The sequence below is a fragment of the Rhincodon typus genome, chromosome 6 (genome assembly GCF_021869965.1).
Source record: "Rhincodon typus isolate 14 chromosome 6, sRhiTyp1.1, whole genome shotgun sequence".
NCBI classification, from domain to species: domain Eukaryota; kingdom Metazoa; phylum Chordata; class Chondrichthyes; order Orectolobiformes; family Rhincodontidae; genus Rhincodon; species Rhincodon typus.
The window spans coordinates 67,090,624-67,103,037 of NC_063337.1; the positions used below are offsets into that span (position 1 = coordinate 67,090,624).

The 12,414-nt window shown below is 40.8% G+C and overlaps 1 protein-coding gene across 1 annotated transcript in view; it reads left to right on the forward strand.

Annotated features, from left to right (window-relative positions):
• The first annotated feature begins 3,554 nt into the window (after window positions 1-3,554).
• dct (dopachrome tautomerase) overlaps window positions 3,555-12,414 on the forward strand; it is a 30,881-nt gene continuing 22,021 nt past the window's right edge. Inside the window, exons 1-3 of the mRNA XM_020515276.2 lie at window positions 3,555-3,837; window positions 7,604-7,903; window positions 10,323-10,423. Of these exons, the coding sequence (XP_020370865.2) occupies window positions 3,555-3,837; window positions 7,604-7,903; window positions 10,323-10,423 (684 nt within the window). The remainder of the gene's footprint in view (window positions 3,838-7,603; window positions 7,904-10,322; window positions 10,424-12,414) is intronic.

The following is a 12,414-nucleotide window of genomic DNA, read 5'->3' on the forward strand; positions in this document are numbered from 1 at the left end:
CACAACTAGTTTTCTGTTCTTAAAGGCAGTATGACCTTCTTAAAGGAATGGTGAACTGCATTACTGGAAATTGCTGCTGAATAGTATTTCTACAATTTTATGCAGGGAGTATGGAATACTGATAGAGAGAGGGCTTCAAGGAGACAAATAGTAGTTTTCTTGAGGCCTTGGTGGGGTGGTGAGCAGGAGCAGAGTTGCTATGATTGTGCAATGAACCTGGAAAGCCTGAAAACCTCATTAAGAATTGGAAGCACTTACCAAGGAGGTCAATTTTTGCCATCAGATCCTACGAGTTTTGCTGCAGAATTATAAGACATCAAATGACCTTGTGAGTAGGTCAATGCCATCCACTGCATCTTTGCACAAAGAAAAAGTTGGATTTATAAAATACCTTTCATATCCATTGGACATTCCAAGGAGTGTTTCGGCCAATGAAGTACATTTGAGGTTAAAATTGGCATTGTTTAACACAGGCAATCAAATTGCATACAGTAAACTCCCACAAAAAATGTTCTGGAAATAAGATAAGTTACCTGCTGCTCCACCAACAGCTCCCACTGTTTAATGCATCATACACCAAGTAGTGACCCAGCACCATTCTGTGGCACTCAAGATTTATGGCTAACATCCAAATCACCATGAAATATATTCAAGTGATGCTAGCATTGCATCCAGCTCTTGCTGGTTCTACATACAATGAGTTATTCAACTATGGCAGATTCATCAATCAAAGAGTGCAGCAAAATCTCACATCTAGCCTCTTCCTCTCAAGGCAAGCTGGCCGTCAACAGAAAGGGCCAGAGCAAAACCTGAGAAGTGTAACAAATTCAGTTACATTTCATTTACTATATCATGGGGTCTGGCTGCAACAGAGGTCATGAAGAGGTCGAGAACATTCAGGATGACAGTTTATTCCTGCTTTATGTCCTTTCTCAATTTCCAGATGGTCCTCATCATGCTGACTGACATGATGATCAGCCATGGATAGTCTGACTAGGAACTGCTTAACTTCTTCCCTAACCCATTGCCCTCTTTTTAGACTTCCCCTTCATATATTCTGGTTTCACATCCCTGAAGGCAGCATCATCCAAAGTTTGGGAAGCATATGTTATTGGGCATTCTTCTCCATTTGGCCATCTGTGAGCCAACACCATCCCAATACCGTATGGGGAGGCATCGCTTGTCAGCACCAGATCTTGCTTGGGATTATAGTGTGTCAACACGTTAGATGATGATAGCTGCTTCATTTCCCTAAAGGCTACATCTTGGCTATGAGACAATTTCCAAGGCTGACTCTTTTTCAATAGCAGATGTAAGAGTGCCAGGATGGAGGCCAGGTTACTTATGAACCTTTTGTAATAATTCACCAATCCAAGGAAAGACTTAAGCTATGGTCTAGACATGAGAGCCAGGGCACCTTTCATCACCCTCACTTTATCTTCCAATGGCTGTAACCACATCTTGTTGACTCTGAAGCCCAGGTAGGTTACATGGGGTGCCTAGAACACATATTTGTCCCATCTAAGGCACATGCCAATCTTGGAGAAATATCTAAGGACTATGTCCAAGTTCTCTAAGTGTTCTTTATTTGTCTTCCCTGTTATTAGCATGTCATCCAGATAAATGGTGTCCTGGAGTACATCTTGTAAAATGTTCTCCATAGTCCGCTGAAGAAATGGCATATTGGTACAAACCCTAATGGGTATTAATTGTAGCATACTTCTGGGAATCCTCATCTAACTATAATTGCATGGCTCATGCCCAGCTTTGTGAAGGACAGCCCCACCCACCCTGGCCAGCTTTGCATATAAATTGGGATTGGGGATTTATCCAGCTGTGAGAAGTTGTTTACCATCTGTTTAAAATCCCCACAAAGGCGAACGGACTCTTCGGGCTTCACAATTGATGTTCACATTTGGTGCTGCAAATTCTGCAAGCTGTACTGGTTTGAAGATTCCTTCACTTTCCAGCCTCCTGATTTCTGCCTCTGCTTTTGCATGTAACAAAAATGGCGCTGGCTGAGCCTTGCAGACATGTGGAATTGCTTCCTGGTCAACATGCAAGATGGCCTTGGATCCTTTGATAGTCCCTAGACCTTCCTGAAAAACTTCTGGGTAGTCATTTAGGGCTTCACTCATGCTTCCATTTTCTAATTGAAAAACGTTGAGCCAATCCAGGTGAATCTCTCTCAACCAATTTCGCCTTGGGGAAATTTAAAGACACCCACACGCTATTGTTTTTACATCTTTCCATGATCTGCTGACATATCTGTTCTTCCATCTCCCACTGGCTATTGGGAGCCTATAGTAGTGATTGCATCTTTCTTATTTTGAAGTTCTATTCCTATGGCTTTGCTGGATGAGTCCTCTAAAATGTCCGTTCCTAGTAGAGCAGTGAAATTCTCCTTAATCCGTAATGCAACTCCGCTATCCCTTTTACATCCCTCACTATCACACCTAAAACAACTAGACATGGAACACTGAGCTGGAAGTCCTGGGGCACTCTTGTGCTTTAATAGTAATCTCCCTACCCTTGAACCAGGATGGTCGGGTTCAAGTCCCACCTGCGCCAGAGGTGTGTAATACCATCTCTGAACAAGTTGATTAGAAAAGTAGGTGAGCTGAAAGCCCTTCCTTTCTCTCAACCATGTTTCCTTAATGGCTACAACTTTGTAGTTTCATGTGCTAATCCAGCCTCTAAGCTCATTTGCCTTGGCTGTTATAATGTGGAGGTGCCCATATTGGACTGGGGTGGACACAGCCAGAAATCACACCACGCCAGGTTATAGTCCAACAGGTTTATTTGAAAACACAAGCTTTCAGAATCTTACTCCCTCTTCAGGCCCATTGAAATAAATACAATTCAGACTGCCTGTACTGCCATGTTAATTAACTCGGCCCTGCCTGTTCTTTCTATTAGACTTAAACTCTGGCTTTGGCTGTTTGTTAGCCTTATTTATTATCTTCTAGGTGTTTGACTATTTTCAGACAATCATGCCTCCAAGTCCTCTCAAAGTCCTACATTTTCTTCAACAAATTTTCACAAGTTTCTTGGTACTTAGTCAATTTTTAAGTACAGTTTCTTTTTATTAATTTAACATGTCAATTTCTTCATTAAATTGATCCTTTACATAGGTATCAATGCGGGAACACCGCCACAAGGCCGTTCACACTTCCAATGCACCTAAGCCAGCTAAGACAAGTAATGTATAGGGCTTCACCAGACATATCACAGGCGCTGAACAAATAGAATGTTTTCAATCTAAAATGAAACAGAGGAATTTCAATGGATTATCAAGTGTGTCATAAGATGTCTGCTTGGCGAAAGAACTGCTGCAGGTTAAAGGGTCACAAAGCATGTGCATGTCACAAGAGGCTTTCCATGAAATTATCCCTTCAGTGAGGCTTTTGCAAAGAATCCTTGCTGACTATCAGATGTTAGTTGAATTGAAGCATCACGTTGGTTTAGATGCATGAGCTGCTTCGACAAAGGACCTGGCAGCGACGAGTGAATCCTTCAAAGTTTTTAAGGTGGATTGCTCGTGTTTCGGCGAGATGTGGAGATCTCTCTGGCTGTGGACGGCGATCGCGCTGTTTGAAACAGCTTCTGCTCAGTTTCCCCGCCCATGTACCACAGTCTCTGCCCTGCTCTCCAAACAATGTTGCCCATCGCAGGGCTCGGATGCAGCAGTACTTTGCGGGGCTGAACTCAATCGAGGGGAGTGTACTGATGTGCAAGTAAGTGAGAAACCCTGGAGTGGACCCTACAATCTGCGAAACGTGGATGACCGGGAGAGGTGGCCGCTCAAATTCTTTAATCGGACCTGCAGATGTACGGGTAATGGAATTTTCTCCTTTCTGCTTCTGTACGAAGTATTAGTTTAAACTGAAAGAACTGCGGATGCTGTAAATCAGGATCAAAAAGAAAGTTGCTGTAAAAGCTCAGCGGGTCTGGCAGCATCTGTGAAGAAAAAAAGTTAACGTTTCGGGTCCGGTTCTGCGGAAGGGTCACCGGACCCGAAACGTTAACTGTTATTTTCCTTCACGGATGCTGCTAGACCTGCTGAGTTTTTCCAGCAACTTTGTTTTTGTATTGGTTTAAACCTTTGATTAGCGTATCAATCTTTCAATGTAACATTATCATTGGTGTTTATGTATTTGGGGCTTGAAAGCAACTGATCTGTATACTTTATTTCCAGACCTTGTTGAAGTCGCACTGGGGCAATTGATTGGATTGACAGACGTATGTAACTATATCAAGAGAAAAGCTCAGAAATAGGCCACTCAGCCCATTAATTCAATGCCAGTATTTAGCCTCTCCAAAAGTCTCTTCCCTACTTTACCTCCTCAGAAAAAGCCTTCCTCTCCTTTCACCCACGTGTTTTCCGCGTTTCCTCTTAGGTGTAGCTAATCCTTTGCTCTCTCTCTAGCAGACTTTAGGTTCTTAGCACTCTCTGGCTCTTTACATTCGATAGGGTCAGTTGGGAGAAACTGATAGAAAAACTGAGAATTCGAGGGCACAGATTTCATATTATTTGCAAGACTGGTGTGAGGGAGAAAAAAAAAACATTTTCCCAGCAAGTAGTTAGGATCTGAAGTGTGCAGTCTGGATGTTTTGTGGAGGCAGGTTGAGGCATTTTAGAGTGTGTTAGAAAATTATTTAAAGGCAAACAATGTGGAGGGTTTATGGAGATGAGGTTGGAGAATGGTGAGTCATGGTGGATAGCAGGAGCAGACACAATGGGCTGAACGGCTACTTTATGCATCATAAACTTATGTGATTTGGTGATTTCTCCAGAATGCCACATCAGAGTTGTGAGTGACTTTTATGGACCATTGGTTTGGCCAGCACTTTCCTACATTTTTCCGATCAAACTTGTTTTGTTATGTTAAAGACATCTACCTTACAGAGAAAAGAGCCCCAGCACATGCTGCCCTTCTGGACAAATATAAACTCCAATGAATATTGTCATGCTTGTGGATTCTTTCTGAAGTTTCTCCAATGCCACTATATCCTCTTAATAATGCAAGAATATTTAAGGTGGACACATTTTGGAGAGTTATAATGAATATTTGCTTTTCTGACTTGGAGGAAGTGCAGTTTCTAAGATCAGTTCTAAAATTCTTGTTTTTGTTATACATTAGTGACCTAGCATAGGGCACAACTTCAAAATCTGCAATGACACAATATGTGGGAACAAGAGTCTGATAGTCATTTGCTTCAAGAGGGTGTAAACATTTGGGTGGAATGGTTGGATGCAAGGCAGATAAAGTTCAGTGTTGATAGGTAAAGTGATATGCTTTGGTAGGGAGTATGAGGTAAAACAATGTAAGCGAAATGATACTTCTTTGGAAAGGGGCACAAGAGAGAGAGGCCTGGCTGTGTTTGAGCACACATTTTTGAAGGTGGCAAGATCAGTGAGCAAATCACTTGAGATCCTGCACTTTGTAAATGGAGGCACAGATTATGTGAACCAAGATAGCTCACAAACTTGGTTCCACCTTTGTCCGACCCTGGAAATGTGTGAACGTTTAAAAGGGGGCGTAAGAAGAGATTTACTAGAATGATCCCTGGAATGAGGGATTAGACCAGAAAAGCATAAAATGTAGGAGCAGAAGTCAACTATTCAGTCCCTTGAGTCTGCTCCATCCTTAAATAAGATCATGATTGATACAATAATCCTCTACTTTCTTGCCTTTTCCTCATAACCCTTGATTACCTTACTGATTAAAAATCTGTCAATCTCAGCCTCGAATATGCTTAATGACCGAGCCTGGACAGTCTCCTGCAGTAAAGAGTGACTACCCTTATGTGGTAGATGGAAGGTCTGTGGTTTCCCTCCACAGAATAGAGAGCCTAAGAGGAGCTTTGATGACCTTCCACTGTGGTCTGTTATATGATTCCTTGTTCTTATGGTTCCGTGACCTTCAGTTATGTTTGCCGGACCGGCGAGCAGTTTATAGCTTCCTCAATTTCAGCAAATTCTGATGCAAGGACATTGGGATGACATCTGCAAGGAGATGGAATGATGACATCTCAAAAACTTTTTTTGAGATAGTGTGGGTAAAGCAACCCAGTTTGGAGAGGAGAGTTCAACGTAATTCCAGACTGTTACAGCTTAACAGATCTTACCAACAGCACTTATATAGTGTCTTTCACATAGTGAAATGTGCAAAGGCAATTCATGCATCCTTGATTCAGCAAACATTAATACTCAGCAAGGAGGGAAAACATCATGACAGGTCAAGAGATAATCTTTTAGGAAAAGTTTAAAGGATGATCGAAGTAGAATGGCAGTGAGAATTAATGGAGGGAAATCCAGAACATAGTGTTGACAAAAATGAGGGAGGCAAAAGGGAACAGAATTAAGGGAATGTGTGGTTCTTGATGCTCTCCCAGATTGGAGAAGGTTACAAAGATAGTGAGCAACAAACCAATGAACACAGTCATAGATGAGGATGAGAGTTTTAAATCGTTAATGTTAATGGAGCAGGTAAATGAGTGTAGGGATGATGAGTGAACATGACTCGGTGTGAATTAGGACACAAGAAGAGAAAAATTCTGAGGGAAGGACGATGGATAGCTACAAAAGTTAAATATGTTATTAAACTTAAAGAAAAAACATAATAATGCAAAGCTAGGTGGCAGATCTGAAGATTGGACAGATTATACAAAAAATACTAAAGTGTAAGTGAAGAGGGAAAAGAAATATAAAACAGATCATAAAATTTCCCATAGATTTTGTTTATAAAAAGAGTTAAAGTATTAATCCTGGAGAAAGTGAGTTTGCGGAATTGCTAATGGAAAAGAAGAAGATGGCAGATGAATTGAATGGGTATTTTATATCAGTTTTCACGATAGGGGATACAAAAACATTCCAAAAGTCACTGTAAATTAGTAAATGGAAGGGAGGGAGGAACTCAAGAAAATTCTCAGCAGGAATGGGATCATCGATGATTCTATTGATGGCAAAGTAGGCATGAGGGTCCGAATCGTCTGCTGCTAATGCATATGTTCACGTGTTTGAATGGCTCCATTCTGACTATGCTGGGCAGAAGCAGATAATCAGTGTATCAAAACCATACAGCCAACAGACTAGTGCTACCGTAGGTCATGAAAGGAACATTTGTCTGCTTAAATCGGTTGGCACATGCTCTACAGTATTCTTCTGATCAGGTCTCCCAATTAGTAATCTCCCGCTGTGTACTTCATAGCTCACCGTTTAGGAAATGGTGTAGCTTTTATTTTGGAAATCTAGAACAGAGAAGAGCTGATATTAGTTCCAGGCAGTTTGAAAGAAGAAAAATCAACTCAAAGTGAATTAAAAAATGCTATTTTCAACAGCATGAAAGTTGATTCTGATGGGTAAGGACAACTATGTTATCAAGGTGTCAGAGCCAGAAGAGACAACAATCGAATTTAGTGCCATCTGTTAAACGGTGGGATAACACTGAGCAGGTTTGAAAATGTGAGTAATTTATGAGTGTGTGTCTAACCAGCCGTAAGAGAGCTATAATGATAGTTTAAACTGAAAAAGATTGCTGTATGGTTAATAGTGAAATATTCTCTGTAACTTGTGAAACTTTTCTGTTCACTGTAATAGGAAATTTTGCTGGGTATAACTGTGCTGATTGCAAATTTGGATGGACCGGCCAAAACTGTGACCTGAGAAGAGCACCAGTGATCAGAAAAAATATCCATTCTCTGACCCCATCAGAGCAACAGCAGTTCCTGGATGCACTGGATCTAGCCAAAACTACAATGCACCCAGATTATGTAATTGCTACTCAACATTGGCTGAGTTTGCTAGGACCTAATGGGACCCAACCACAAGTAGCAAATGTCACAATATACAATTATTTTGTGTGGCTTCATTACTACTCCACAAGAGACACACTGCTGGGTTAGTTGTACTCTTTATTTTAGTTATCAAGAGTAGGCAAGTTTCTAGTGCTCCTATTTTACATGATCAATTTTATATTGATGTTTACTTGATAACAAGGTAGCTGCAGTGTGAAATGAGTAATTATTGTGTATCTTCTAGTAATATGTTGTTTATTTATTGTATTATGGGAATGAACAGGCATTAATGTTGCTTGATGAGTAACAGTTAAAACATGTCTCGTTCCAGCCTGTCATGTTTTTGGTGTTAATTACTGCTCTTCCAATAATTAAAACATGAATTGGCCTTTCAGCCCCTGAGACCATAATCTGTCCACTTGTCTTTACACCATTTCACAAAAAAAAAATCATCATTCCTAGCTTTAAGTGTTTAAGTTAATTTGGGATCCCTAGTGTTTTGGGGGACAAGTTTTCATAGAGGCTTTGTACGTCCTGATTTTACTCCCAAGTTGTCTAGACCTCATTTTATGACTGTGTTCCTATTCTGGATTTCCAGAGCAAGAGAAAGTAGCTTCTCTGTGTCTACTCAACTGAATTATTTGTCAGGTCAAATGCTTCAATTATGTTATCTTTGGTTTGCTATCCTCAACAGATTTCAAACCAAGCAGAATTAAACTTATTTCAGAGATAGTAGGAACTGCAGATGCTGGAGAATCTGAGATAACAGGGTGTAGAGCTGGATGAACACAGCAGGCCAAGCAGCATCAGAGGAGCACCTCTGTCAGTCAAATCAATCTCAATAGTTTAGTAGCTTCTTAAGCTGCTTCGATTTGACATATTGGAAATCTTGACATTTTACGTAAATGAAATGATTAAATTGAAGGACATTTTTGTGCTTTTTGTAATCTTTGTGCATTTTATCTAAGGTTTCAAGGTCCCAAAGCACTTTTGTTTTACCAGCAATTATTAAACAGAGATGTTAAAACCCAATTAACTGAAATTGGTCAACGCATTTTTTTTTCTATTGTCAAAACCAATTAGAATGGTATTGTATTTTCAACAAGAATATAGTTTGTATATGGAATCTATACTTTCTTAGAGACCACATGTACCTACAATTCTCACATACAGCTGAAAATAAGTCAAATTTCCCCCTCTCTGTACAGATACTGCCAGGCCTGCCTTGCTCCTGTCTGCCCCGATCTCCATTCCCCAAACTAGGGGCAGTCATATGCATGAATGGCAAGTGGAGGGTTGGTCTCTGAAAGCCACAAGCTGCCCTTCTCTGTAACTTACCATCAAGCTCTCTTTCCCTGTGGGCCCCCACACCACAACAACATGATAAGAATGACTTGCCCTCTCACTTCTGGATCCCCTCTGGAATAGGCCTCAAAAGGTGACTTTTACAACCCAGCTTGCCAGTGCCAAAGCATTTGATAGGATGAGATACTCACCTATGTGTTGCCTTGCTGCTATTAATGAATTGATAGGTGTGTAATAGACTTGTTGGTTACTACTTAGCATACTCACCCCTACATTTAAATAGAAAATGGGAAAATCTCAGCCTGTGTTTCCATCCAAAGCTAATTGCAAGCTCCAATATTAATAATATAAATCAGTTTTATGTACAGATCACCTTAATCCTTCACTTTTCATGCGGTTAGCAGTTTAAAGTTGAAAAGGGTGGCACAGTGGTTAGCACTGCTGCTTCACTGTGCCAGGGATTCAGGTTTGAGTCCAGTCTTGGGCAGAATTTGCACTTTCTCCCCATGTTTGTGTGGGTGTCTTCTGGGTGCTTTGATTTCCTCCCACAGTCCAAAGGTGTGCAGGATTGGCCATGCTAAATTGTTCTGTAGTGTCCAGTGATGGGTGGGTTACCTATGCTAAGTGCAGGATCCTGGAGATAGGGTCAGTGAAAATTTGATGGGCCAAATAGCCTCTTTTTGTACTTTAGGGATTCTATGTTATTCTTCTATGACCTAATAAACTGGACGATTGGTTTGTTCAATGTTGTTTCACTAGTGTATGGTATGCTGCTAATATACAGGTTTGAACATCCAATTTCAACTCTAAAAGATTTGGATGACATTGAAAATGTTATTATATCCATTTTTAAAGGGGACTTGCCCTTTGCAAAGGCTAGTTTTGACATTTGACTGAAAAGAATGCATGTAGTCCCATTGTTTGCTCTCACAAACCATAAGAACATTTATCTTAAAGTAGGATATTTGAAGTTTCAGTTCAAACACTAATTCCATTCACTGGCCTTCCAAAATTTTCTATAGATAAATCAAAATTAGCATACTGTTATATATCTGGAAGACCGTTTGGTGAGTATTTTTCTGAGTTTAAGGACAATTTTGTGTGCAAATGACAAATCTCGGATTGACTGAACCATACATGATAGCAATTTGCCAATATGTACTTTCATTTGATAATTTTATTAAATTTTTTTGTCTTTTTTTTCCTCGTTATTGCAGGACCTAGTCAGACATTTAAAGCTATAGATTTTTCTCACCAAGGTCCAGCTTTTCTTACCTGGCATCGATACCATTTAATGTTGCTGGAGAAAGATTTACAGGTTGGGCAGTGCTATACTTTGGTTTAATGAATATGATGAATCATTTTAATTTACAAATGCGTTTTAAAATCATGGAATAAAAGAAGATGGGGAGGTAGATTTGAATCCAAAATAAATGGATGTGCTTTCTACACTCCATTTCATTTGAGGATTACTAACAACCTTTGATTTGAATGTCCAGTTCAAATAGCTTATAAATTAATGAGGCAGGCTTTTTCCCATGGCGAGGTTTCCCACCTCATCATCTGAAGAGTCAGTGGGAAATATTTCCTTATTAATCACATAGCCATTGTAAAGCACCGAGAAGGGTTAATTAGCTGGAAACTGGACATTTTCTCCTCCTCATTTTGCGTAAGTTCTCCCACAGAGATAGTTAGTTAAATCTGATTGTCCAGCAGATTAATAGCTCCTGCAGTTGCAGCTTCAGCAGTGTCCGAGGCTGTGACTACAAGGAATCCCCAGAATTGAAGTTCAGATCTCAGGAGCAGGTAAGTGCAGGGGTTCACAGTTGGGGTTGGGGCCTTGTTTGGGTAATGGAGAGGAGGGAAGGTGAGACCTGGAGATACAGCAAAGGGTCACTCTCTTAATTGAAAAGCCAAGGGGAAGGGAGAACCCACAGAATACAAACCACGGTGAGGAACCCAAGTGTTATGATGGGCCGGAGGGAACATCCCATTCCCCCAAACTATTTTCCCATCTGAGGCCCATACAGGATGACCATTCGGACACATCCCCATGCCCTGAACCTTTTTTGCTAACCTCAAGATGGAAACTGGGTGCAAAATGGCCCTTAAGTGGCCAATAACGTGCCCTCTCAGAACCCAATTGGGATTGGGGGGGGGGTGGGTGCATACCACCTGTAGGGTTCTGCACTCAGTAATTTGTTGATTTTAGGTAGTTTGAATCACCCCCAGATCCCTGGTTCTAAGGCACTGGACTTATTTAGGAAATGTGAAATGAAGAAGACAGCAGTCAAGGGTTTCAGGGCAAAAGAATCTCAGTCTTTATTTATAAGACAAAAGGTAAGTATAATACAAGAAATAAAGGTAAATGCAATAAACTGTGAAATTAACACTATTAATTATACAAAGGACAGAAATATGCTATTGAGGACAGTAATTAAATACACTATTAAATTAAACACTATTAAAACCAAAAGCAACAGTTTGAATCACAGAAACCAATCAGGCTTCCTAACCTTGGGGTCCAATGCACCATCACCACCCACTTTCCCCTCCCTGCTAGCTAGCTTGGAAATTTGGGGTCTCGAGAATTTCAGCTCACCACTGAGGAAAAAACAATTTTAAAGTGCATCTGGTTGCTGAGGTTCTTGCTGTCAGTTGTCTTGGCTCAGAACAGGCCTGTGTCTGGAAGCTCTTGTTCGGATAGCGCTTGATTGGCTTCCCCCCTCTTGAATGACCTTTGCTCTGATGATGCTTTTGGTTTGGCTTCCTGATTCAACTTCTCTGTTCAGCCTCTGTAGGTCTTGGTACCGAAGCTACTTGTTGGGGCTGGAAGTCTGGGGGAAGCTGTTTCTGCAGAAGCTTATTGTTGAAAAAGGCTCTTCCTCAGATGAGATCGGGGCTGGCAGTTATACAGACTGCATGCCCTATTATCTCCCCTAAAATCTGTGTTGTCCATCGTATTTGTTTCCTTCTGAAATCAATTGATTTGCTGATAGTTAAGAGTATGTGTGAATGTATTTTGATTGAAGTTGAATGTCTGGTGTTTGTGTATGGCCCATACTGTCTGTGCTGGGAAGCCTGAGGTGTAAAAGTTAGAGTGGTCTAGAGTGTTAGGTTTCTGGAGATTTCAAAATCCAGAGCTCAGGCTGCAACAAATACACAGAGTCAGGATCTAAAACAGAAGTTGCTGGAAAAGCTCAGCAGGTCTGGCAGCATCGGTGAAGAAAAAAATCAGAGTTAACGTTTCGGGTCTGTTCTGAGGAAGGGTCACCGGACCCAAAAAGTTAACTCTGATTTTTTCTTCAC